The 24,806-nt window shown below is 37.6% G+C and overlaps 1 protein-coding gene across 3 annotated transcripts in view; it reads left to right on the top strand.

The window, feature by feature from the left end:
* The first annotated feature begins 437 nt into the window (after positions 1–437).
* The window catches only part of SYT14 (synaptotagmin 14), a 177,705-nt gene continuing 153,336 nt past the window's right edge, over positions 438–24,806 (top strand). The window contains exons 1-2 of one of the 3 annotated variants that reach the window (XM_039463485.2): positions 438–622; positions 14,716–14,763. In XM_039463485.2, the coding sequence (XP_039319419.2) occupies positions 610–622; positions 14,716–14,763 (61 nt within the window). In that variant the 5' untranslated portion in view covers positions 438–609. Of the gene's footprint in view, positions 623–14,715; positions 14,764–14,828; positions 15,264–24,806 lie in introns of those variants that run through there. The other 2 variants (XM_039463486.2, XM_074385128.1) reach the window with 2 other exon arrangements.

Consider the following 24,806-nt stretch of genomic DNA (forward strand, 5'->3'; position numbering starts at 1 on the left):
CATGTGGCTGATTCGGGCAAAACAAAACAAAATGAAACAAAACCAAACCTAAACAGACCCTGTTACCAAATCTGAGAATGTCAGTGGGTGGGAATCCTTTTCAACAAGGAGACCTGTCCATGGTCCTGACCACATCATTTGCCACTCGCCTCCTTCCTCGACTCGGTTTACTGCAAGTAGCGAACTGGAGGGCGCCCGGCGTCAGGAAGCTCGGGCCGGGCCCCCACACGAGCTCGGCGCGCCTCGGGCGGGTCTCGGGCGCCGGCCTATGGCTCTCCGGGCCGGGCACCTGTTTAGAATCCCGGCGCGAGGCGCGGTGGGGGCGGCGGGGCGGGGTGGGGTGGGGTGGGGTGGGGGCGGGGCGGTGTCACGTGCCGTCGGTGGCGGCGGCGGCGGCGGCCCTGGGAAGGTTCCATTTCTTCCGCGGCCCGCACTCGCGGCGCTCAGGGCCCCTCCCTCGCCCCGCCCGCGGCGCCCCTCGCGGCCGCGCAGCCCGGCGACTCCGGGCCGGGCCCCGCCCCTCTCGCTGGCGGCCTCGGCGCGTCCTCCGCCCGCCCTCGCGCCCGCCGCCCCCGCCATCCACTTGGTGCGGTCCATGGCAAGCACATCATGGCGATTGAAGGTAAGTGGAGGCTGACGACTGGGAGCGAGGATGCGGACCGCCCAGCTGGCGGGGGGTTCGGAGGCGCGCCGGCAGGCCGAGGCGCTCACGGAGCCGCTTCCTGAGGGCTGGAGCCGGCTGAGGACGTGCGGGGGTCCCGGCCGCGTCTCGGGAGGCGGGTGGGCGGAGCGGCGCCGCGGGGACCCGGGGCTCGGCTGGCTCGCTCGCCCCGGCCTTCGCGCTTTCACCGGCCTCTCGGCGGCCGCACGCGGGGCAGAGCGGGCTGGCGGGCAGGTGCAGTGCCCCGGCCGCCGCCTCCTGCCGCCTGCGCGGAGTGGGGCTCGGGCTGCGGCCCTGCAGACCCCGCGGGACGGGCTGGGAAGAGCGAAGGGCCACTGTGGGCTCCGGCTGCACTCTCTTCTCTTGCCCCCCGCCGCGGCAAACCGTCCTTCCGCAATACCCGCCTTCCTGCCAAACTGAGAGTCCAGTTTTTTGTCCCCTTCCTAATCCTTCCCTGTCCCCACTTGGGCTGGGCTGCGCTCTGTTCCCCTTCTGTTTGCTGTTGCAGGGGTCCAGGAAATTGGGGTTAGGTTAATGTCCTCCTCAAGTGGTTTTATTCCCCCCCTCCATACTCAAAACTGTTTTTTTTTCCATGAAAAGAAGTAAATACGTCTTTAAAACAAGCACACATTCTTAGAATCCTGCAAATATCATTCTGTGAAGTGTTATAGTGCCAACAATGTTCGTATTTCAAAAAGCAGCTTAATAAAAATTAAGTTCCTAGGTAAGGTCGTTGAAACTAAAGTGTATTTTTCTCTTGTTCCAGAAACATGTAACTGGGACCAAGTATCTATGCTTTGCCTTGTTTTTAAGGAAAATATTGTGAAAATTAATTTCACACATCTAGGTTATTTATGTGAAAGATTACGTCTTACAGGCCCCGTCTTTTAGATTGACTCAAGCAGTGAAAGTAATTTGTACATTTTTCCTGTGTATCCATATTCATCTGTACAGCTATGCAAAGTACCTATTATCGTTATTTGTCTGAATTGAATGTGTGTTCCTAAAGAAAACTTTTTAAAGCGTTTCCCTTCTAGGTGACCAATCATTGGTAGCATGCATCTCTGGGGACTTCTTTTTGTCAGATCTTGTGGACTCCAAAATAGAGTTAGCTGTGTGTTTTATGTTTATCTTTTTTATTTAAGAGAGTGAGTACCTGTTATATGCAAGACACACATTCATACAGTTTCAATTGTCTACTTTAGTTAAAATGGTGGGGAATAATCTGTGGTATTCCTGTTATCTGGAGCAGTACTTTGAATGTTTATTTCCCTCACTATCCTTTTACCAAAGGTTGAAAATCAAGAAACCAAATCCGCTGATTTGCATTGTGTACTTTATTTTCCCAACTAGTTTGTGGTAGAGTTTCTTGTGAAGCCGCGAAGGTAGAAAGGTTTAGGCAGAACATGAGGAAAATCCTTCAGCTAGATACCATTCAGATATGATGCCATAACTTGTAATTTCTTAAAATCTTTTCAGATTTTTTTTCTTAGTTCTTCCTTTCTTCTGGCAGTTAAATGTTACTGATTCCTTTTCCATGTCACCTGATGGCATTTTGCTCTGCCTACTACTTATATGTTTAAAGAGTAAGATTTTTAAAAATCCTGACATTTTAGAGATTCTTCTGTGTTTGATGTACTCTCATATATTCATACTGAAGCATTTGCCTGAGGTTTCATAATACAAAGATTAGGAAGTATATCTTTTCTAGTTTGTCAAAGAAACTATAATTAATATTAGCACTTCAGATAAATATGGCAGTTCGAATTAGCATAACTGTGCTCCTTATCACATAGTAGATTCATTATGCATACCCTCCCCAGGCCGTGTTATGGAGTAAAATGAGTTCTGCATGCCACTCTGTACTAAGGACATCTTAGAGATTTAGGGGCCCAAAAGGGCATCTCATCTTTTCAGTGAAGTGTTTCTTAAAACATCCAGTTTCTTCATTCACCTATTAATTCAATAGACTTTTTTTTTTTTTTTTCGCTACGGTAGCCATATACAATGTTCATTGCTAGATTCCATGGGGCCAAAAAGATGAATAAGGCTGTAATCCTTCCCTCAAAGAGTTCATATTTTATTGGGAGAGACAGATAATTTTAAACATGCAATTACAATGTAGTGTGAATTCTAAGAGATGGATCATCTTTCTTTTGTATAAAAACATTAAATGATGATGAATCTAACACTGTTTTTTAGGCAGTAATTCTCATATTCATAACATTTTTGTATTTGGCCGAATATCTGCCATTCAGTAACGTCTGTCTACCCATCCTAGTTTTGCTTTCTGTAGCAATAAATTAAAATCCCACTATTCTCTCCATTTATGATATCCCTTCTGCCATTCGAAGACAGCTCTAGAGTGTTTTCTAGATAAAATATCCACTTCCCTCCTTTGGAGGATCTGGAGTTGTTTCTTTTAAAATTTGGAGTATAGTAGTGGGTCATTTCATTCCAGTTACACTGTTGAATAGCATACATTAAAATTGTTATACCACTCCTTCACTTGCGTGTAATCCTATTAATATAGCTTAATATTAGAATAGCTTTTTTGGAGCTTCATGTTGGCTCAGAGCAAGGCTGTAATCAACTAAAACCACAGTCTCTTTTACCTAGACTACTCTCAAGGCATGTTCCTGCAATCCCTTGCTTAGCTAACTAACGTTTTGAACTGAACAGATCTTTTTTATCTGTTAAGCACACTCTGATTAGCTATGGCTCGATGTTTTGGCCTTTGAGTCTAGACTTTTAAATACTGAGGATTGTTTTTATTTCCTTCTCTGTGCAAACCTCCTATTTTACAACACAAGATTTTTTCTCTACTAATTATTCATTTCCTCCTTTTATCAGTCAGATGAGTAACTACTAGCAAAAAAAAAAAAAAAAGACAAATATAAGATGATACAGTTATCATACTGAACTAACATAATTCCAGTCAGAGGTAAAGAAGTTAGGCATAAAGGTGCAATTTTTAAAAGGCATTTTGAAATATTGAAAGTAGTTACACATCCTTACTGTTGGCTTAGTGGTCTGGCAATCCCAGGTTTGGAATCATTGTTGTACCCTAGCCTATGAGGTGATGTTATTGTTATCTAGCATATTAATTTTTCTAGTGTTGACCTCTGTCAATCTGATAGTATTGACTCTTTTTGTTGTATTTGAAATTTCTCCTCTCAGTCTTCATCTACCTGACCTAATGTTCTAGTGCAGGCGTCCCCAAACTTTTTACACAGGGGGCCAGTTCACTGTCCCTCAGACCGTTGGAGGGCCGCCACATACTGTGCTCCTCTCACTGACCACCAATGAAAGAGGTGCCCCTTCCTGAAGTGTGGCGGGGGGCTGGATAAATGGCCTCAGGGGGCCGCATGCGGCCCGTGGGCCGTAGTTTGGGGACGCCTGTTTTAGTGGCTTCCATTCTTAACCGTGTTGCCATTGTCTGCTTTCTACACACTGCCATAATTGCACACGTTGAACAGTTTTGTAATCACTTACATACAAATTTGTTTTTCCTATCTGTAAATTTCTAGAGGTTAAGGTCTTATTTGCTTTTGTCCCCTTAGACTTTGTGTAGTACCTCAATTCAGTTGTCCCTTGGTAACCATGGGGGAGATTGGTTCCAGGTCCCCTGCGTATACCAAAATTTGAGGATACTAAAGTTCTTTATATCATATGGCATAATATTTTCATATAACTTGTGCATACCCTCCCATATACTTTAAATCATCTCCAGTCTACTTGTGATACCTAGTACAATGTGAATGCTTTGTAAATACTTCTTTAGGGAATAATGACAAGAAAAAAGTCTGTGTGTATTCAGTGCACATACAACCACTGTAGGTCTAACTACATTTTCCATGCACAGTTAGTTAAATCCATAGATGCTGAACCTATGGATGTGGTGAGGCAGCTGTATTTTGTGTGAACTCAAGCCAAGTTTCTTGGATTGTTTTATGGAATTCTGTACATTGTTACCATAGAGTATGCCACTGCTGAGAAGCATATTTCTAACACAGAATTTTCCTGACTTGTCTTTCCAAATAGTGGCCAGATAGCTTCATGGTGTCCTCAGGAATCCAAAATATTTAGGGAAGGATATTCAGAATGTCCCAAAGTTGTCATCACAGTCACCAAATTCAGCCTCCATGCAGATTTACCCCCCGGTCTGTGCACATTTACCATCTGAGTGGCATTTTTAATTAACCACATATCTGAGTTAAAAACCTGGACACCTACCTTGTCTCACATTCACTTCCCACATCCTGTTTGAACACTAATCTTGCCAAGTCTACACCTCAAAGCAGTTGGTGCTGCTTAGTGTCTTCACTTTAGTTTATGCCCTTATCACTCATGAAGAGACTTGCATTAGTTTCCTAAGTACTCTTATTTTCCAGTGTTAAGTTTCCTTCCAGTTCATTTTCCAAGGTAGTGTTAGTTGTCTTTGTTATTATAAAATGCAAATCTGAATTTCTTAAAACCTCAGGATAAAGTGGGCCTTTAATGATCTAACTCTTGCCCTTCCTTCATTCAGTCCACATTTTTCTGTCTCTTCCATTAGAATATTAGAAGACTCTGCAAACTTCTTTGCCGAAGTAAAAAATAAACACTTGGTACATTACTATATTAACTTTAACTACTTCTCTGAGTAACATTTTTTAAAAATGTAGAATAAGGTTAAACTAGCTAGAATCTGTCTATTTGTGTATGTGTGTGTCTATAGTGCATTTACTTTTTTTTAATGAACCTGATAATTTGCTACATGCATATATTGTATTTTTTAAATAATGAGAAGAATTCTGAGATGTTCCTTTTTTTTTTTTTTTGAGATGTTCTTTAAGGTTTCTTTTGACTCTAAGATTTCTAAGGCAAAATTTAGACTTTCAAAAGCTATTTGAAATATTTAATTAAAAAATCCAGTAGATTTACTTTTGAGTAATTTATAGTTTATTCAAGGTTCCTTTTCTAACTCACTAAACAAAATTAGAAACACTCAGGGAACATTAGAGACATAATTGTATTTTATTTTTTGTTGTTTTAAGATTGTATTAGAATGCAGCAGTGCACGTTGGGAGGCTGAGGTGGGTGGGTCACTTGAGGTCAGGAGTTTGAGACCAGCCTGGCCAAAATGGTGAAACCTGTGTCTACTAAAAATACAGAAATTAGCTGGGCATGGTGACGCATGCCTGTAGTCCCAGCTACTGGGGAGACTGAGGCAGGAGAATCACCTGAACCTGGGAAGCGAAGGTTGCAGTGAGCTGAGATCGCATCGCTGACCTCCAGCCTGGGTGACAGCAAGATGCCGTCTCAAAAAAAAAGAGAATGCAGCAGTGCATGCCAATGGGGAAAGCAGAGAGAACCATGTACTGCCTTAATTTATACAATTTGTTATTTGTTGAGTAATACTGTTTGCATTATCAGTTTCCTTGAAAACATTATGTTTGTACAGAGTATATGTGTGGTAACATAATAGATTTTTTCATGAATTTTATTTCTGTTTAGCTGACTTTATTCTTTTATTTTTTCCCCTGAATCCTAGTCGATTACCACCTAATATGAAAGTGCTTAAATGTGAATAATATAAGACTGAACAAACTACTACAAATAAAACATTTCAAACTTTTGAGTAAAATGATTATATTAAATTCAAACCCTTGATTTACCCTCTTTTTAGGAGAAAATAGTGACAACTCGGGAAGCTGTTATTAGTAGGATTTTACGAACAAATTTTTAAGAGCCACATGTGTTCAGAACAATTTTTTATTTTCATATTTTAAGACTGTATTAGAATTGGTATTCAAGGTAATATTTTGAGCCATTAAGAGAAGTTTTAATGAATATTAAATTATCTTTGGTGTTCTGAACTTAATGCAGTAATGCATATTAGTAGCTTTAAAACATGATGTGGTGCAGAAGTCAGAAAGGGTGTGTTTTATTCTCCGTTAACTAGAAAATTCACTTAATTAGAACACCTTTTTTTGTGAGCACATACTTAAGGTTTTATTGTGTTTGGTTAATGAGCATCTAGTAGTCAAAAACATATCTGACTAAAAGTAGCGTAAAGTTGGAAAAATGGATTAATTTGTGAAGAGTAAATTTAATTTTGTAAGATAAAATGTATACCTCTTAGAAAAGACTATTGAATAAATTTATAGGAACTTATATGGATCAAATGAGATACCATAGTTAGCATGCTTCGTAAATTATAAAGTGCTCTAAGATACTGTTTATTCGAGACCTAGTTTATATTATGTGTTGCTGGAGGGGTGGTATGTGTCTTAAAGTGTAGGCTATTTAGTAGAAATATCATAGATAAATGAGTTTATAAAAGTATAGAAAGGATTTGACTTATTCAGACTATTTTAACTGTACAGTAATTGCATAACAACAGCAAAAAGTAAAGGAATTCCAATTTGGGAGGATAACTCCCAGAGGGTTGGAGGCATGAAGCATGAAGGTTTTTTCCCCCCCCCCCTTTTTTTTTGAAGAAAAAATTCAAAAAAAGGGGACAGGTTAAGAAGTATGAGAAAGTTAACATTTATTTTGGAGTATTTACATGGCAGAATGTTTGAAATTCAGTGATAACTGTAAAAGAGAAGAAAACATCTCCAGAGCCTGAACTGTAAGTTTTCTTTGAATTTTATATTCTACTGGTGAAGAATGCAAAGGGAATTAACATTTTTGGGGTGCTTGCCATGGGCCAGGCAACATATATTCAGTTTTGTCATGAATAGCACCACTCCTTGTTTGCAGTAGACATCTGTTTTATTAAGACATCTTTTTTCCTGCCAGACATCTTTTTTCCTGGACTTGGTTTCAGAATCCTTGGCAACACTACCTTCTACCCTCACTCCAGCAGATACTACCAGTCCATCAGAATTAGTATACAAGATGAAAGCTATTTTCTGTCCTGAGGTTATTATTATCATTTTATAAATTACTTTAGCTATTATTTTTACTTATTAGATTAAGTGACAAGCACAAGGTTTACAAAGACAGTACTACGTGTTGCCGACTTTAAAATTGAGGTCTGACTCAATTCAGAAGCAATGATCTTTATGCAACACTGTGTTTTTAACTGGTGACCAAAACTGGTATTATTCCTTGAATGATCTAAGTAAGGACAAAACTAAAAGATGTTTAGAGGTTAGTGACTGTGGTCTAAGTTGGTAGCATTAATAGTTTCATGCCTATGATGTATGGTATAGGTGTCTGCATAAGAATTAGCTATAACAGAGTTGTAAGTTAGGTGATCATTTAAAGGCTCTGACTGATGCATATGCTGGAGAAGAATCTTTAGATGAGATGGAATTTAAGGCATTTCTAAAGTAGCCTTTCGGTGTTTGACCAAGAAGAAATAAGTAGAACCTGTAAATTGTGATTTAGGCTAATGGTCAGAATAAACATGGTAGACAAAATACAGTTGAATTTGAAAAGAACTCTTAGATCCGTTTTAAAGGAACTAAATTTTTGGGTTTAATTCCATTTTTATGTACAGGCAAACCTCATTGTGCTTCATTTTATTGTAAATTCACAAACTTGCATTTTTTACAGTTTGAAGGTTTGTGGCAACTCTGTTGAATGAATCTGTTGGCACAGTTTTTTAACAGCATGTGCTCACCTTGTGTCTCTGTGTCACGTATTGGTAATTCTTGTAATATTTGAAACTTTTTCATTGTTACTATATTTGTTATGGTGATCTGTGATTGGTGATCTTTGATGTTACTCTTGTAATTGTTTTGGGCACTATGAGCCATGCCAGTATAAGATGGCAAACTTAGTTGATAACTGTTGTGTGTGTTCTGATTGTTCCACCAAACAGTCATTCCCTCAGTCTCTTTTCCTTTCCTCAGGCTTCCCTGTTCTCTGAGGCACAATAATTAATAGCCCTACAAATGCTCAGTGAAAAGAAGAGTCACATGTCTGTCACTTTAAATCAAAAGCTAGAAATGATTAATCCTAGTGAGGAAGGCATATCAAAAGCTGAGACTGGCTAAAAATTAGGCCTTTTGTGCTGGTAGGTGAAGTTGTGAATGCCAAGGAAAAGTTATTGAAGGCAATTAACAGTGCTACCTGCTCTAGTGAACACATGAGTGACAGGAAGGCATAACAGCCTTATTGCTGATACGGAGAAGTTTGAATGGTCTGGATAGGAGATCTAACCAGCTACAACATTCCCTAAAGCCAAAGCCTAATCCAGAGCAAGGCCCTCACTCTCTTCAATTCTCTGAAGACTGAGAGAAGTGAAGAAGCTGCAGAAGAAAAGTTGGAAGCCTGCAGAGGTTGGTTCATAAGGTTTAGAAGGAAGCTATCTTCATAACATAAAAGTGTGAGGTGAGGCAGCAAGTGCTGATGGAGAAGCTGCAGCAGGTTATCCGTAAGATCTAGCTGAGATCATTGATGAAGGTGGCTATACTAAACAACAGATTTTCATTGTAGGTGAAACAACCTTCTATTAGAAGAGGATGCCATCTAAGAGTTTCATAGGTAGAGAGGAGAAGTCAGTGCCTGGCTTCAAAGCTTCAAAGGACAGGCTGACTCTTGTTAGGGGCTGATGCACCTGGTGACTTTAAGTGGAAGCCATTGCCCATTAACCATTCTGAAAATCTTAGAGGCCTTAAAAAAGATGCCAAATGTACTCTGTGTATGCTGTCAGTGGAACAACAAAGACTGATGACAGAACATCTGTTTACAGCATGATTTATTGAGTATTTTGAGCCCACTGCTGAGTCCTACTGCTCAGAAAAATGATTCCTTTAAAAATGTTACTGGTCATTGACAGTGCATCTGCTCACCCAAGAGCATTGATGGAGACGTACAAGCAGATGAATGTTGTTTTCATGCCTGCAAATGCAGCATCCATTCTGCAGCTGATGGATCAAGGATTAATTAAAACTTCCAAGTTTTATTATTTAGGAAATATGTTGTGTAAGGCTGTAGCTACCATAGATGGTGATTCCTTTGATGGACCTGGCAAAGGAAATTGAAAACTTTCTGGAAAGGATTAATCATTCTAGATACCATTAAGAACATTTGTCATTCATTAGAGGAGGCCAAGATATTAACATTAATAGGAGTTTGGAAGAAGTTGATTCCAGCTATCATGGATGACTGAGAGGCTCAAGATTTAAGTGGAGGAAGCCACTAAAGATGAGGTGGAGCTAGTAAGAGAACTGAAATTAGATGTGGAGCCTGAATATGTGACTGAACTGCTGCAATCTCATGATAAAACTTGAACAGATGAGGAGTTGCTTTTTATGGATGAGCAAAGTGGTTTCTTGAGATGAAATCTACTGGTGAAGATGCTGTGAACATTATTGAAATAACGAAGGGTTTAGAACATTATATACACTTAGTCGATAAAGAAGCAGTAGGGATTGAGAGGATTGACTCCAATTTTTCAGGTTCTACTGTGGGTAAAATGCTGTGAAGCAGCATTGCATGCAACAGGGAAATCTTCCATAAAAGGAAGAGTCCACTGATGTGGTAAATCTTCATTGTTTTATTTTAAGAAATTGCCATAGTCACCCCAACCTTCACCAACCACCACCCTGATTGGTCCACAGCCATCAACATCAAGGCGAAACCCTTCACCAGCAAAAAGATAGGACTTGCTGAAGGCTCAGACAATCATTAATTTTTTTTTAGTAATTAATTATTTTTAAGTTAAGATAACACTTTTTTAAGACACAATGATATTGCACACTTAATAGACTACAGTCTAGTGTAAACCTAACTTTTGTATGCACTGGGAAACCAGAAAGTTTGTGTGACTTGCTTCATTGTGATATTCACTTTATTGCAGTTGTTGGGAGCCATACCCATTAATATCTCTGAGGTATGCCTGTACCTGGATGTATTTTAATGGGGCTGCCATGTAATACACATTTCACTTCTGTAAACGTGGGCAAGGACATATGTTGTAATGATCCTCTTGTTTATTTTTAAAATTCCCGTTTCCAGTCATACTCACACTTATGTGTACATTCATATACAAACACACATGCACATAATCATGCATACGTGTGTGCCCACACACATCTATTTTCTCTTACACCCCTTATGCCAGTTGTAGAGGATTATGCCACTTTACATTATACTCCTACATGGGTTTGCCTGAGGGAAAAGATGGTAACTTTGACTAAGCTTGTCGTTTTCTGTCTGTTTCTCCTTTCCGTGTTGCTTAGATGAATATTTCAAGTGCAATGCTAGTATTATCTCCAAGTATAGTTTTTATGCAGTTCTATTTAAATTACCTTAAAGGATTGGAAAACAATTTCATAACTTTCATTTTTTTCATAAAAATGAAGAAAAATCAGTATTTACTTTCCAAAATTCATTAAATGTAATATTCTATTTTTTTCCTGACAGTTAACTAGTGACCTTGAGCAACTTTAACTTTTGGGGCCTCCATTAATCTATATGATAATGAACTAGACAAATATATTTCTGAGCTCTCGTGTCTTATATTCTGTCATTCTATTATGGTGGCCCAGTCTTCATTTTCTTGAATTAAATTTGATGTGTGGAAAATTGTATTTATATAGGAGTTCATTCGGGGGGTTATTATTTATTTTAGTGGAACATTAACTCATCTCTTTCCAAAGATACTGGCTACTTTAAATAATCATTCCCTCTTGTGCAATACGCTGTTAAAAGCAGTACACCTCTTTTTGGATTACCCCCACACCTAAGTCAAGGCATGCCTGCAGTGTCTTTCTTGCTTCCTGCTTACAAATTTAACATTTCTTCTGGAAACTTTTCAGATTTACTTTTCAAGACAAAATAAGACATAAAATTTGTACAAGGTACAATGTGTCTCTGACTGAGAAAGTATTTAAGCCTTTGACTTCCAAACAGACATATACATTTAAAAATTTACATTTTACATAGGGAATGCATATTTTTCCCTTACACTCCTCCCAGTCTTAGGAAGGATTGGGGATAAAAGGAACACTGAATTTCGGTTTCCAATAATGTAATAAATTCATTTGACTTTTTTATATTTCTTCTTTTGTATTTTTAAAAGCAGGGATTTCTTGAATTTTATTTTATTGTCTGGAATTTTTGTATACTTAGTATTCCTGTACATTTTCATAAGAATAATGATTGCTTTTGAGTCCCACATGTACATCAGTGAAGTCTTGTTTGTTGGTTAGAATTTAGGGGACAAATATCAAAAAAATGTTGTGCCTAGTCTTATTTGCTTGTGCGACTTTCATGAGTACTTTGACAAATGTGGCAGTTAATTGACTGTAAATTAGAAATGTAGTGATTATTTGGGTAACCTAAAAATTTCTAAGGTTCTTTTATGTGATTTAGATAAATCGAATGCTTTTAAAAGTGGGAATTAGCTTTCATTGTCATTCTGCAGTCTTGAGAAATATCTTAGAATATAGTAGTTTTTATTGTTATTGTATATACTAAGCCTTGTAAAAACAATGCTGTTACAGTTAAGATTAGGTGTGTGTGGTAAAACCTAATCAATTTATATTAAATATGGGGAAGAGTTTAGTTTTCATTACAGGCTTTAAAAAGTACAGCCTTTTTACGTGAATTAACGATGTAACTCAAACTAAGTTACACATGTAACTTCTAGAGAATATGCCTTAATGTGTACAGAGAATAAATATTTCTAAGTAACCTATCAAAATATCATATGCCTCAATGTATTATGATTATGTTATTTTTATTACATGACCTTTCTAATGTCTCAAAATAGTTTTTTTGTCATAATTTGGTAACTATTCAGTCATTGGACTAGAATCTCCTCAATTTGAAAGAACTGTAGTCTGTAGGTATATTTCATTCTAACCTTTTAGCAAGTGATCTGTGGTCACTGGTAATATTCCAATTAACACTATTTTTTTTTTACACTGGGGCTTTGCCAAATAATTCTTTTATAATCGTAGCTTTAAGTTAGGTGTTTCTTCCTGCAAAGCCCATCTTCCTGATGATCAGTGATTATTCTGTAGTTTTAATAATAAAGAATCAATGCCATTGTTACAACAAAGTCAAGTGAACATCTAACCTACTTTGGTGATAGAAATACTATTTTCTGGGTTTCTTAGCTTGCTTCTCAGATGGCCTACTTTTTTAGTGGATATCATAGTTTTTACTTCTTATGTTATTGCTGTAGGATATTTTTGTTACTTATAACTGAGCTGTTTATAATAAGCTTTCATGATAAACCAAAGTGATTATTTAATATTTTTGTTATGCAAAGTTTAAAAGTAATTCACAACATAATATAAGGTCATACACATACAGAACACTACAGAATATTTTTCAGCTTACATTAAAGTAGTGACATACTTCTGAGTGAAGGAAATACATCTATATAGTAGTAACTAATAAATAAAATTACTCTTAGAATATTCAAAGTGTGTATTTATGGGGTACAATGGGATGTTTTGATGTATGTACACATTGTGGAGTGATTAAATCAAGCCAGTTAACATATCAGTCATTTCACCTTTTTTGTGGTGAGAACATTTAAGCTCTACTCTTTCAGCAGTTTTGAAATATACAACACATTATTAATAACCGTAGTCACCATGCTATGCAGTAGCTCTCTAAAACTTCTTGTCTATGTGAAACTTTGTACCCTTTGCAGTATCCCCACTTTTCCTGTCTTGCCTCTCTAGATTCCCTTCTGCCCTCCCACCTCTGGTAACCATGATTCTACTCTCCATCTGTGAATTTGACTTTTTTAGATTCCACATACAAGTGAGATCATGCAGTATTTCTCTTTCCATGTCTGCCTTATTTCATTTAGTATAGTGTCCTCCAGGTTCATCCCTGTTGTTGCACATGACAGAATTTTCTTCTTTTTTTGGAATAGATAGTATTCCACTGCATATATTTACCATATTTTCTTTATTCATTCCATTTGCCACTATCTTTTAAAGTTAAACATACACTTGACCCATAAACCCAGCTGTTCTTCTCATAGGAATACATTTAGAAGAAAGGCAGGCAAGGCACGCATGTGGGAAACAAAGAGACATGTATTATATAAAAAGGTTTATAGCAGAATTAGTCACAGCAAACCCAGTCAATCCAAATGTTTACAAACAGTAGAACTGAAATTTATGCATATGTATGCATGAATATGTGTATATATCCTATATAGAATGGAATTCTATACACAAATGAAAAGGAATGAGTCACAACTATAAATAAAATAGATTGATCTTACAAACCTAATATTGAAAGAAATAGGACTCAAAAATGCCCACTTAACAACTCCACTTGTATAAATTTTATAAGCAGACAAAACCAAGCTGTAATGATAGCACTCAGGAGATTAGGTACTTCTGGGACTCAAAAGTAGTGCCTAGGAAGATGCGTAAAGGGACTCCTGGGATACCAGCCAAGTTCAGGTTCTTGTCTTGGTTTGTAGTACCTCAGGTGCTTACTTCGTGATAATTACGTGGAAGTTTTATATATTTCTGCACTTTCTGTAATTTTGGTTTTTGACCCAATAAATAGAGATTTTTTAAAAAAGAAATATTACAAAAGACTTTCCAAAAAAGAATAATCAAAGTAATTTTTAAAGTTAAATTTGTTTTTATCATACTATTAAATTTGTTTAACAAATTTATAATGGTGGCTTGCTGAAGAATGTATAATATGAATATATATGATAAAATATAAATAGTAACTTTAGAGCATTGACCTTTCAATAACTTATTTGTATATGTTAAGGCTCAGATACAAAAGTGGGTCCTCTCTTGCAGTGTTTCCTTCTAGATGCTGTGAAGAGATCCTTGGGAAATGGTGATATGATTTCTGTTGTTCAGAAGCTTGCCATTCAAAATCGCATATTTGAATGAAGTGTCTTCATTTTGAGGCTTCCTAAGACCTAATTTCTGGATTGTTCCAGAAAATTCTGATATCAGGCTATCATATCATTTAGTTAAGTCTGAAAAGAAGGATTAGGGAAACTTTTTCTGAGGTCACTTTTAGGTGCTAATTTAAAATGATTCTTTGTAGCAGTCAAATTCATGTTACTTTCTATGTTTTTAACTGCTAATAAACTTTTTTTTTAACAGGTGGAGAGAGAACCTGTGGAGTACATGAACTTATCTGTATTAGAAAAGGTAAATTGTTGCCCTGCATGGATATTTAAATACTAAATGAATACTTTCAAAGGGTGTAATACATTTTAGAAGGATGGCAGATAATTTGTATTTATAAAGTGTAAATTTTAGTAAATATTAATATTTGTATTAACTACTTAAGCATTTATAAAGTGTATATTACTTATGTGATTATTGAGAGTTGTTGCTTTATATTTAGTTATGATTGTCTGATAAAGCCTGGTTTCTAGCATATTGGTTATTAGACATGGTGAAGAGGCAAAGAATGGAGGGTTTGATTTTTGTTCCCTTTCAGAATCTGGAGTCTGAGTGCATGCTGATCTCCCATTGACTTCTGTTCTATTACTGTACCCCATCAGAGAGATGTGAGGAGTTGGTTGAAATTCAAATCGGGAACATATCCAAAGACCACAACATCTTTTGACACCAACAACTGTCTATGCTTCCTTAGAAGGAGCCACCTGACAACTGGGTGGTTCAACAAAGTGGCCCCAGGAAAGGTAATTCAGTTACTAGGTGGGAGGCAAAGAATCAGGTATTCTCTAGATTTGGAAGAATCAGGAGAACCTTGGGAGTCCCCACAACTCCTTATAAATAATCACAAATCTATGAAATGGTATAAAGAAAAGATATTCCTGGGGAGGTCAGGGGAAGAAATCCCCCCAAATTTACCACCCTTGTCTCTTTTTAAACTTGGGGCACTTGCTTTTCTTGCATCTCTCTTCAAAACTCACTTGGCCCTCCTGAGTCTAGCCAACTAACAGCACTCCTCTCATCCCTAGTAGAGAGACTTCACTCTAAGGAAGTTTGGAGCAGTGTCATTATTTGTGATACCTGGGTATGAAAAGCATGGCAGGAAAATGTTAGCGTATTTTCAGCAAGTCTTTGATAGCTCTGAAAAGCCTCAGCTTCTTTAGACTTGAAATAATTTTTAATCTTTTTTAGGTGAACTTATGTGACCGTCATTGACATGGTCATACTAGTTTATCTGTGAGTCATTGTGTGCAATTGCTGTTCATTTAAAATCTTCTTCCTTTATTAAAGTATAGCTTTTCCATATACCTTTCCTCTGATACCGCAAAGGAGGAGATTGAAGTCAGTTTTGTGAAATCTCAAATTTAGGATTGATTCTCGTGCTATAACCATTGTTGATCGTGCTTCTTACCTAAAATGGAGGTAGGGGATAGACAAATTTATGCATTATTTTATTTCTCTACATAAACATTTGTGGCCTTCTGCAATATATATAAGCCCAGAACTATTTAAAATGTTTAAAATAATTTTATGAGTATTACCCAGTCCCTCTAAAACTTTTTAAAACTTTTAATTTGTTAGGATAGCAAAAGACACAGTTCGGACCAGTTGGAATCAAAAGCTGTTAAAGCTGTGGTCAGGTGAAAAGAGAATCAAGACAAGAATAGAGACAGCTAGAAGTAAGAAAATGAAAATGTGTAGGGGGTCTTTTGTGGCTACAAAGGGAAGAGAACACTACAATGGAGAAAATTAGATAAGGATAGAGGATGGTCTGAATATATCTTTTTTTATCATGGCCTTTTTTGTTGTTGTTGTTCTTTATTGCTGTCTCTATTCCTATCCAGGTAGTTCTCAAAGTATGCTTTGCCTAGATTTCTCTTTATTAGTCCAGCTTTTTCACTCTTTTCCATTTATCTATAGAATTTTAATTCTGCATTTAAAAAATTTATTCACACCATAGCCATGTCATGGAATTGTCTGAATCTCTGTTTGTGTATCCCCTTAGCATTCAGTACAGTGGATATTTCATAAATTTTTGAATGTTTTTGGGATTAATGCTCTGGGCTAAAGCTTTTGCATTTTATGCTAGACTTCCGTAGAGTAGATCATGGGGCAGGAGAATCACTTGAACCCAGGGGGCAGAGATTGCAGTGAGCCGAGATTGTGCCACTGCACTCCATTGTGGGTGACAGAGTGAGACTCTGTCTCAAAAAAAAAAAAAATGTAAAGTAGAATAATTACAGCAATATCAGTGATTCTAATGAAATGACATCTCTGATATAAAAACTTCCTTTTCTTTTTTCTCTCTCTCTCTTTTTTTTTTTTTTTTTCAAAGACAGATTCTCTGTTGCCTGGGCTAGAATGCAGTGCCGAGATCTTGGCTCACTGCAATCTCCACCTCCTGGGTTTAAGCTATTCTCATGCTTCAGCCTCAAAAATAGGTGGGATTACAGGTGCACGCCACCATGCCTGGCTAATTTTTCTATTTTTAGTAGAGATGGGATTTCATCATGTTGGCCAGCCTGGTCTTGAACTTGTGGCCTCAAGTGATCTGCCCATCTCGGCCTCCCAAAATGGTGGGATTACTGGTGAGAGCCACTGAGCTCAGCCAGACATCACAACTTCTTCTTCTTCTTCTTCTTTTTTTTTTTTTTTTTTTTGAGACAAAGTCTCACTCGGTTGCCCAGGCTAGAGCACAGTGATGCTATCTCGGCTCACTGCAACCTCCAGCTCGCGGGTTCAAGCAATTCTCCTGCCTCAGCCTCCCAAGTAGCTGGGACTACAGGCGTGTGCCACCATACCTGGCTAATTTTTTATCTTTAGTAGAGACAGGGTTTCACCATGTTGGCCAAGCTGACCTTGAACTCCTGACCTCAGGTGATCTGCCTGCTTTGGTCTTCCAAAGTGCTGGGATTACAGGCATGAGCCACCGCGCTCAGCCACAACTTCTTGTTACCTCTTTGGCTGTTTCTGTCTCTTTTGCTAAATTCTGTCCTCTGTCAGACCTTTGAATATGTTATGTACCAAGAGTTTGGTCCTGGGATCACTCATTTTTCCATCTTTTTCCTCTGTTCAGTTTTATCTAGTTCTGTTGTTTTAAATGCCACACAAATTTATGAATCCAGCTCTTGGCTGTCTGAGCTCCCTGTTCTTTTATCAAATGACTTACTTGATATTTATATCTGGATGTCTGTTAGAATAACAACTTGACATGTCTAAAATGCAAGTCTTGATTTTCTTACCTGAGCCTATACCTTTCTCAGTTTTCTTCATCTCAGCTAATAAATAGCACTATCTACCCAGTTGCTCAACTTCTAACTTAAGAATCATCCTGTATTTCTCTCATTCTCTTATTGTCCACATGTAATTTATTAGTAAGTTCCATCAGTTCTACCTGCAAAGTATATTTTTCGATTTATCATCTTTTTTTCATCCTGCTGCTGTCACTGTAGTCTAGTTCTCTGTCTTCTTTTGCGTAGATCACTGTCATAGTTTCCTAACTAGTTTCCCTACTTGCATTTTCATCTCCTTTCAGTATTAGTGATTTTCAAAAATGTAAATCAGGCCAACTACTTTGCTGGTTGAAATTTTTCTGTGGATTCTCATTATACGTCAAATAAAGAAAAGTATCTTACCAGGATCTACAAAGATATTATAGCATCAACTCAGAGTCCAAAATGTTATTTGAATATCATCAGTTCAAAAGTCTCATTATCTGAATCATTTATATTATGTGTGGGTGAGACTCTGGGTGTAAACCATCCTGGTTCAAAATTTCTTTCTCTCTGTGGCCCTGTGAAACTAGAAGACAAATTACCTTCCCAAGCATTTCTTCAAATCTCATTTCCCTAGTATAGTTTTCAATTTTGATTAAGTGAGTTTTCAGAGTGTGCATTTTTATGATCAGTATTGTTTGCAGTAAAGCCGTATTACATCATAATTTATTTCTTCTTTTATACAGTTTTCACCTTAAAGTATCCCTTCTTTCAAATTGTAAGCACCCATCTCACCTCCTCGTTAACCATGGTTCAGAACCATTCTAATTTCTCTATCATTCTTATTTTTCTTCTGCTACCACCCTTCCCCCTATGTTGAAGTATACGTCTTCTATATCATATATTCCTAGAAAAGATTTTTCTGCTTCCCTAGGAAATAATTAGTCAACGCATCGTGTTACTCAAGGTACTGTTAGCTGCTGTACCAAACAAACCCCAAACAAATAATGACTCAAACAGGATAGAGGTTTCTTTCTTTCTTTTGTGAAGTTTAAATCAGTTATTTCTAGTTGCCACAGAGCACTGTTTCAGCAGTGATTCAGGTTAGCTTGTGTATCTGGCCTGTTTAGCTCATGGCTTTGGAGGTTAGTATGTTCTTTTCATTAAGCAGGGAGTGTGGGGGAAAAAAAGGGAAAGGAGGATTGTATGTAAGAGATTTTTATGGGATAGGCCTGGAAGCAAAGTATGTTTCTTAAGATTCCCACGTCAATAATTCAGTCACAGGGCTGCATCTAGAATAACTTCAAAACAGGCTGAGAAATGTTAGTGAATCAGTGAGCCCGAGAAGTACAGTGACCTGTATTGTTCCATTTATCAGTCTACCCTTATAAAGTGCTCACCTTGCCGTAGTCTTACATACTTTATGTATGTTAATGGTGATCATCTAGGTAAATTTCTTCTAGAGGTAGATATGTAACTTAAAGATGTGACTTCAGTGAGAAAATTTAAGACTATGTAGAAGGGGAGATGATAGATGTAATAAGGTGTTTTTTTGTTTTTTGTTTTGGAGGGGAAGGGGTTGTCAATCCTCTGATTTTGTGATTGTTTTTTGTCTTTTAGGACCCTATCCCCTTTTGTTTCATTTCCCCTTCACTACCAATAGCTGAAGGGCCTTTTCCCTTTTCCCTTTTTTCCTCCTACAGAAGCTGTGTATAAAGACTGCCCAACTACGCCGTTAAGTTGTGCTTGCCCCATTAACTCACATGTACGTTCAGAATTCCTTCCCTGTAGGCTGTGCTCTCATCTACTCAGTTTTGTTATTGTTGTTGTTAGTATTTTCAGATTTAACGTGGACTTTACTTTCTGGGAATAGTTACAGATCACCTTTAGCTCCCATTCCTGTCTTCTCTCTTCTGTCTTTCTGGTAGTTTTTCTTTTCCTTTGTTTACAGCAGAGACTTTCCATGATGTTTGGGTTGGGTGGGAGCATGAGAGATTGTACCCTGTGATTTGATAAGTTTTCTGTTTTTACTCACATTTATTTTGGGGTATTAGCATTCTCTGTATTCACATTATTCTGAGGATATAGTTTCTATTAGATTTACATTTTTGTTTCTTTTTTTTTGAGATGGAATCTTGCTTTTGTCACCCAGGCTGGAGTGCAGTGGCATGATCATGGCTCACTACAACCTCCACCTCCTGAGATCAGGCAATTCTCCTGCCTCAGCCTCCCAAGTAGCTGGGATTACAGGCATGCACCACCATGCCCAGCTAATTTTTGTATTTTTAATAGGTACACTTGCCGGTCTGGTCTTGAACCCCTGATCTGAGGTGATCTGCCCGCCTTGGCCTCCCAAAGTGCTGGGATTACAGGTGTGAGCCATCATGCCCTGCCTACAGATTTACTTTTTCCTTCTTGTTTTGGGGAGATAAAACTGGGAGGCATAGAGTTAGGCATATTCCATTTTTTTTTAGGTACTCAGAAGTGTCTATGCTATGCTTTTAATATTAATTTAGTCTAACTTCTTTTTTTTTTTTTTTTGAGACAGAGTCTCACTCCATCACCAGGCACCAGGCTGGAGTGCAGTGGCGCCACCTAGGGCTCACTGCAACCTCCGCCTCCCAGGTTCAAGCGATTCTCCTGCCTCAGCCTCCTGAGTAGCTGGGACTACAGGCACGTGCCACCATGCCCAGCTAATTTTTTTTTTTTGTATTTTTAGTAGAGACGGGATTTCACCATGTTGGCCCGGATGGTCTTGATCTCTTGACCTCGTGATCTGCCCGCCTCGGCTTCCCAAAGTACTGGGATTACAGGCATGAGCCACTGCGCCCGGCCTAGTCTAACTTCTTTCTATTTTTTTCTTTTCTCATTTTCCTCCTCCTCCCTTCTTTCTCTTTGTAGTGCTTTTTGAGATGTTTTGGGGAAATCCTTCCTCACCGCTAAGATCATAGCAATTTTGTTATTTTGAGAGATTTAGTCTTGCTTTTCATATTTATGTTATTTATCCATCTGAAATTGATTTTTTATATGATTAAGAACCTAATTTCATTTTTTAATGGTTAAGTAGTAGTTCCAGCACAATTTATTAACTATTCCAAACATTTCCCACTGATCGACAGTGCCACCTCTGCCACCTCTGTCGAGTTTTTATCAAGTTGGTCTATTTCTGTTCCATTAATCAATCTATTCCCTAACAGTACATTACTGTCTTAATTATTAGAGTGTTGTGATTCTTGTTATTTTTTGGACAAACCCTTTTTATGTTTCTTCTTCAGTAATGTAATAACTACTTCTGGGCCTTTAATTTTTCCATATAAAGTTTAGAATCAGCCTGTCAAGTTCCTTAAAAAGCCTTTTTGGAATTTTTTTTTTTTGAGACGTAGTCTCACTCCATCACCAGGCGCTAGGCTGGAGTGCAGTGGCGCGACCTTGGCTCACTGCAACCTCCGCCTCCCTGGTTCAAGCAATTCTTCTGCCTCAGCCTCCTGAGTAGCTGGGACTACAGGTGCGTGCCACCACGCCCAGCTATTTTTTTTTTGTATTTTTAGTAGAGACGGGGTTTCACCATGTTGGCCAGGATGGTCTTGATCTCTTGACCTCGTGATCCACCTGCCTCGGCCTCCCAAAGTGCTGGGACTACAGGTGTGAGCCACCGCGCCCGGCCGCCTTGTTGGAATTTTAATAAGAATTACATTGAATCTCTAGATCAATGTGGAGATGGTATCTTTAAAATACTGAGATTTCTTATTCTTGAACATGGTGTATCTTTGAATTTGTTTAATACCTTTCAATAAGATTTTGAAAATTATAATGATCTTGTTTTTTTAGATTTATGTTTAGATATCTCATTATTTTTTGCTGCTACAGTAAATGAAATCTGTTAATAGAAATGCAGTTAACTTTTATAAATTAGTAGCCATATTGCTAAACGATTTAAATATATCCATAGATATTTTGAGTTTTCTCTGTAGACAGTTACGTCATCTGCAAATAATAATCATTTTTAAATATTTTCTATTTATGCTTTTTATTTCTCTGGCAGCTTCTTGGGGAAAATAAAATAGGACTAAAAGGATACTCTGTAATCCTCTTCTAACTGCTTGACTAAGCATGATCTTAAAAATGGACAGTAACAAGTGTTGGTGAGGATGTGGAGGAATTGGAACTCCCATCTCTTGCTGGGAATGTAAAATGGTGCAGCCACTTTAGAAAACAGTTTCAAAGTTCCTAAAAAAAATAAACATAGCATTACCACATAACCTAGCAATTATGCTCCTAGGTTTATACCCAATAAAATTGAAAGCATATGTTTATATAAAAATTTGTAGATGAATACTCATAGAAAGGTTATTCTTTTTTTTAATTGTCTTTCTCTCTCTCTCTGTCTCTCTCTTTCTTTCTTTCTTTCTTTTTTTTTTTTTTGTGACTCTGTCTCACTCTGTTGCCCAGGCTGGAGTCCAATGGCATGATCTTAGCTCATTGCAACCTCCACCTCCCAGTTTCAAGTGATTCTCATGCCTCAGCCTCCTGAGTAGCTGGGACTACAGGTGTGCGCCACAATGCCCAGCTAATTTTTTTTTTATTTTTAGTAGAGACGGGGTTTCGCCATATTGGCCAGGCTGGTCTCAAACTCCTGAGCTCAGGCAGTCTACCCACCTCAGCTTCCCAAAGTGGTAGGTTTATGGCGTAAGCCACTGCAAGCAGCCTAACAACATTATTCTTAATAGCCAAAAGTGGAAACAACCTAAATATCCGTCAACTGATGAATGGATTAAATAAAATATGGCATATTCCTACAATGGAATATTATTCATCCTTTGGAAGGAACGAATTATTGATACAAGCTACAAAATTGATGAACTTTGCAAACATTATACTAAGTGAAAGAAACCACACACAAGAAGCCACATATCATATAAATAGGATTTCATTCATGTGAAATATCCAAAATAGACAAATCCATAGAGACAGAACATAGATTAGTAGTTGCCAGGGCTAGGGGGAGGGAATAATAGGGAGTTACTACTAATAGATATGGGTTTTTCTGGGGAGCGATGAAAATATTCTGAAATTAGATAGTGGTTGCACAACTCTATGACTGAATTATGCGCTTTGGTGAATTTTGTGGCATATGTGTTTTAAAGCATCTGCTTACATAGTGTATTTTATTCTTAACCAGCTCCTCTTTTTATGCAAAACTTCCATTACCTAAGATTCTATTCCTTTGATATTTATTACTTTAGATCTTTTATGTCTTTATGAACCTAAATTAAAATAATGATATGTCTGAGGCAGGCAAATATATATATATTTATGTATGTTAATTTGTCCAAGTCATATTAACCTGGAGAATGATTTGTAGTTTTATGGCACAGGACTCTCTATTGTCCTGGCCTGTTAGTATTTTTATATATTAAATCCATCTTTATGGCATTTATTGAGTATTCACAAATCATCATGTAATATCCCAGTATGAATGACAATCTGTTTTTGGAAATTGCAGAAAAAAGTCTCTTAGTGGTTAGAGAACAGGAGATTATCAGTGGTTAACTTGGTTGTTTCAATTTAGGAAAAATAAATATATGCCTTTTTTTAAACATTGAAAATAAAAATGACTTTACTGAATCCATTGGGAAAATGTATAGAATGTTTAAATTTATTACCTTCAGTGTTTTTCCTTGACTAAAGGAAGTAACTTATGTAAACCACTGAAAGATAAACATCTGAGCATACTTGAGAAATAGTAGCAAAAAACCAGCTTTCCAGTCCTCGGTTTGAATCAAAGACTGTCTTGAAGCTAGGTTGGCCACCTGTGGTTTTTTGAATGCTGCTCTTCACTAGTCTAGGTGGCCTTTACAATTTCTTTCAAATATGATCCTAAAAATAACTTAAACTCATCAATTAACCTCTTCAAGTGAGTAATTGTAACTCATCTGAGAGCAAAGCCTTGTATGATTGTTGACATAGGATGTGCATTGTAGTGCTATATTTACAAATTATGGGGCTACGATAGATACCCTATATCTTTTCAGTTCTGATATTTTCTTATCCTAATACACAACTGTGTTACAATAATACACTTAAAAGAGAGTACAAGGTGTGAGAGATGAGAATTTGGAGACAATAGGTAGATTATAGTTACTAGAGCTAGGGGAGAGGCTGAACTTGGTGCTGCTTTTCTAAACTTACAGCAATCAAAGGAGTGTTTCTGCATGTGTTATCCTTTTCCTTTGAGTTGGCTGATGTTGCTTTGTGCACAAATGGAAATCCAGTTAGGTTTTTATATTTTACTGTGTACACCCTCGGATTCCCCTGTTTTTCTGGGTAGACAGATTTGTTCTTTCTCTTCCCCCTCAAGTGCATCGTCGCTCTTCTCTCTTTGGTGGTATTTTACTTATTTCTTTTGGGAACATAGTAGAAAAGTGTCTGAAATGTAGGTGACAGTTTTTCACGTAGAATTTGTAAAGGCGTAGAACTATATTCTGACTTTTTGGGGGCTAAGATAGGTACAGAATTTTTGCCTAGTGACCAGACTTGACTTTTGAGCCTATAAAGTTCTAATTATCCAGAGTAGAAGAACAATAAAGTAACTTCTTTTTCCTATTATTTATTAGAGCTAGTATTTAGTAGAAAGAGTACATGATTTCAAATGAGATAAGGATTAAATTTCCCAATTTGCTTCATGCAGGCTGAGTAACTAAATTAAATTCTTTGAGTCTCAGTTTCCCCCTCTGTAAAATGGTGACATTGTTAAGGCTGTCTGTACCAATCTCACAAGACTTCTATCAGGATCAAGTTAAATAAAGTGTATGAAACACTTTGTAGTCAATAAATTGGTATGTGCATATTATTATCTTGCTCAAGAAGGTAGGGACAGTCTTGGAATTTGTAGACTCTTTTTAGAGATGAATCAGGTGTATATTTTTTTTATTTGTATGAATTCCGGAAGTCATGATCTGATAGTTTCTATTGTTTATTCTTTCAGTGGTTTGACATTCAGGATTTTGAATGTGTGAGACCTACCTACTGAGTCACTAATGTTAGCCTTCTAAAATGTTTCAATAATTCGTTTAA

Source organism: Saimiri boliviensis, chromosome 14 (genome assembly GCF_048565385.1).
Source record: "Saimiri boliviensis isolate mSaiBol1 chromosome 14, mSaiBol1.pri, whole genome shotgun sequence".
Taxonomy (NCBI): Eukaryota; Metazoa; Chordata; class Mammalia; order Primates; family Cebidae; genus Saimiri; species Saimiri boliviensis.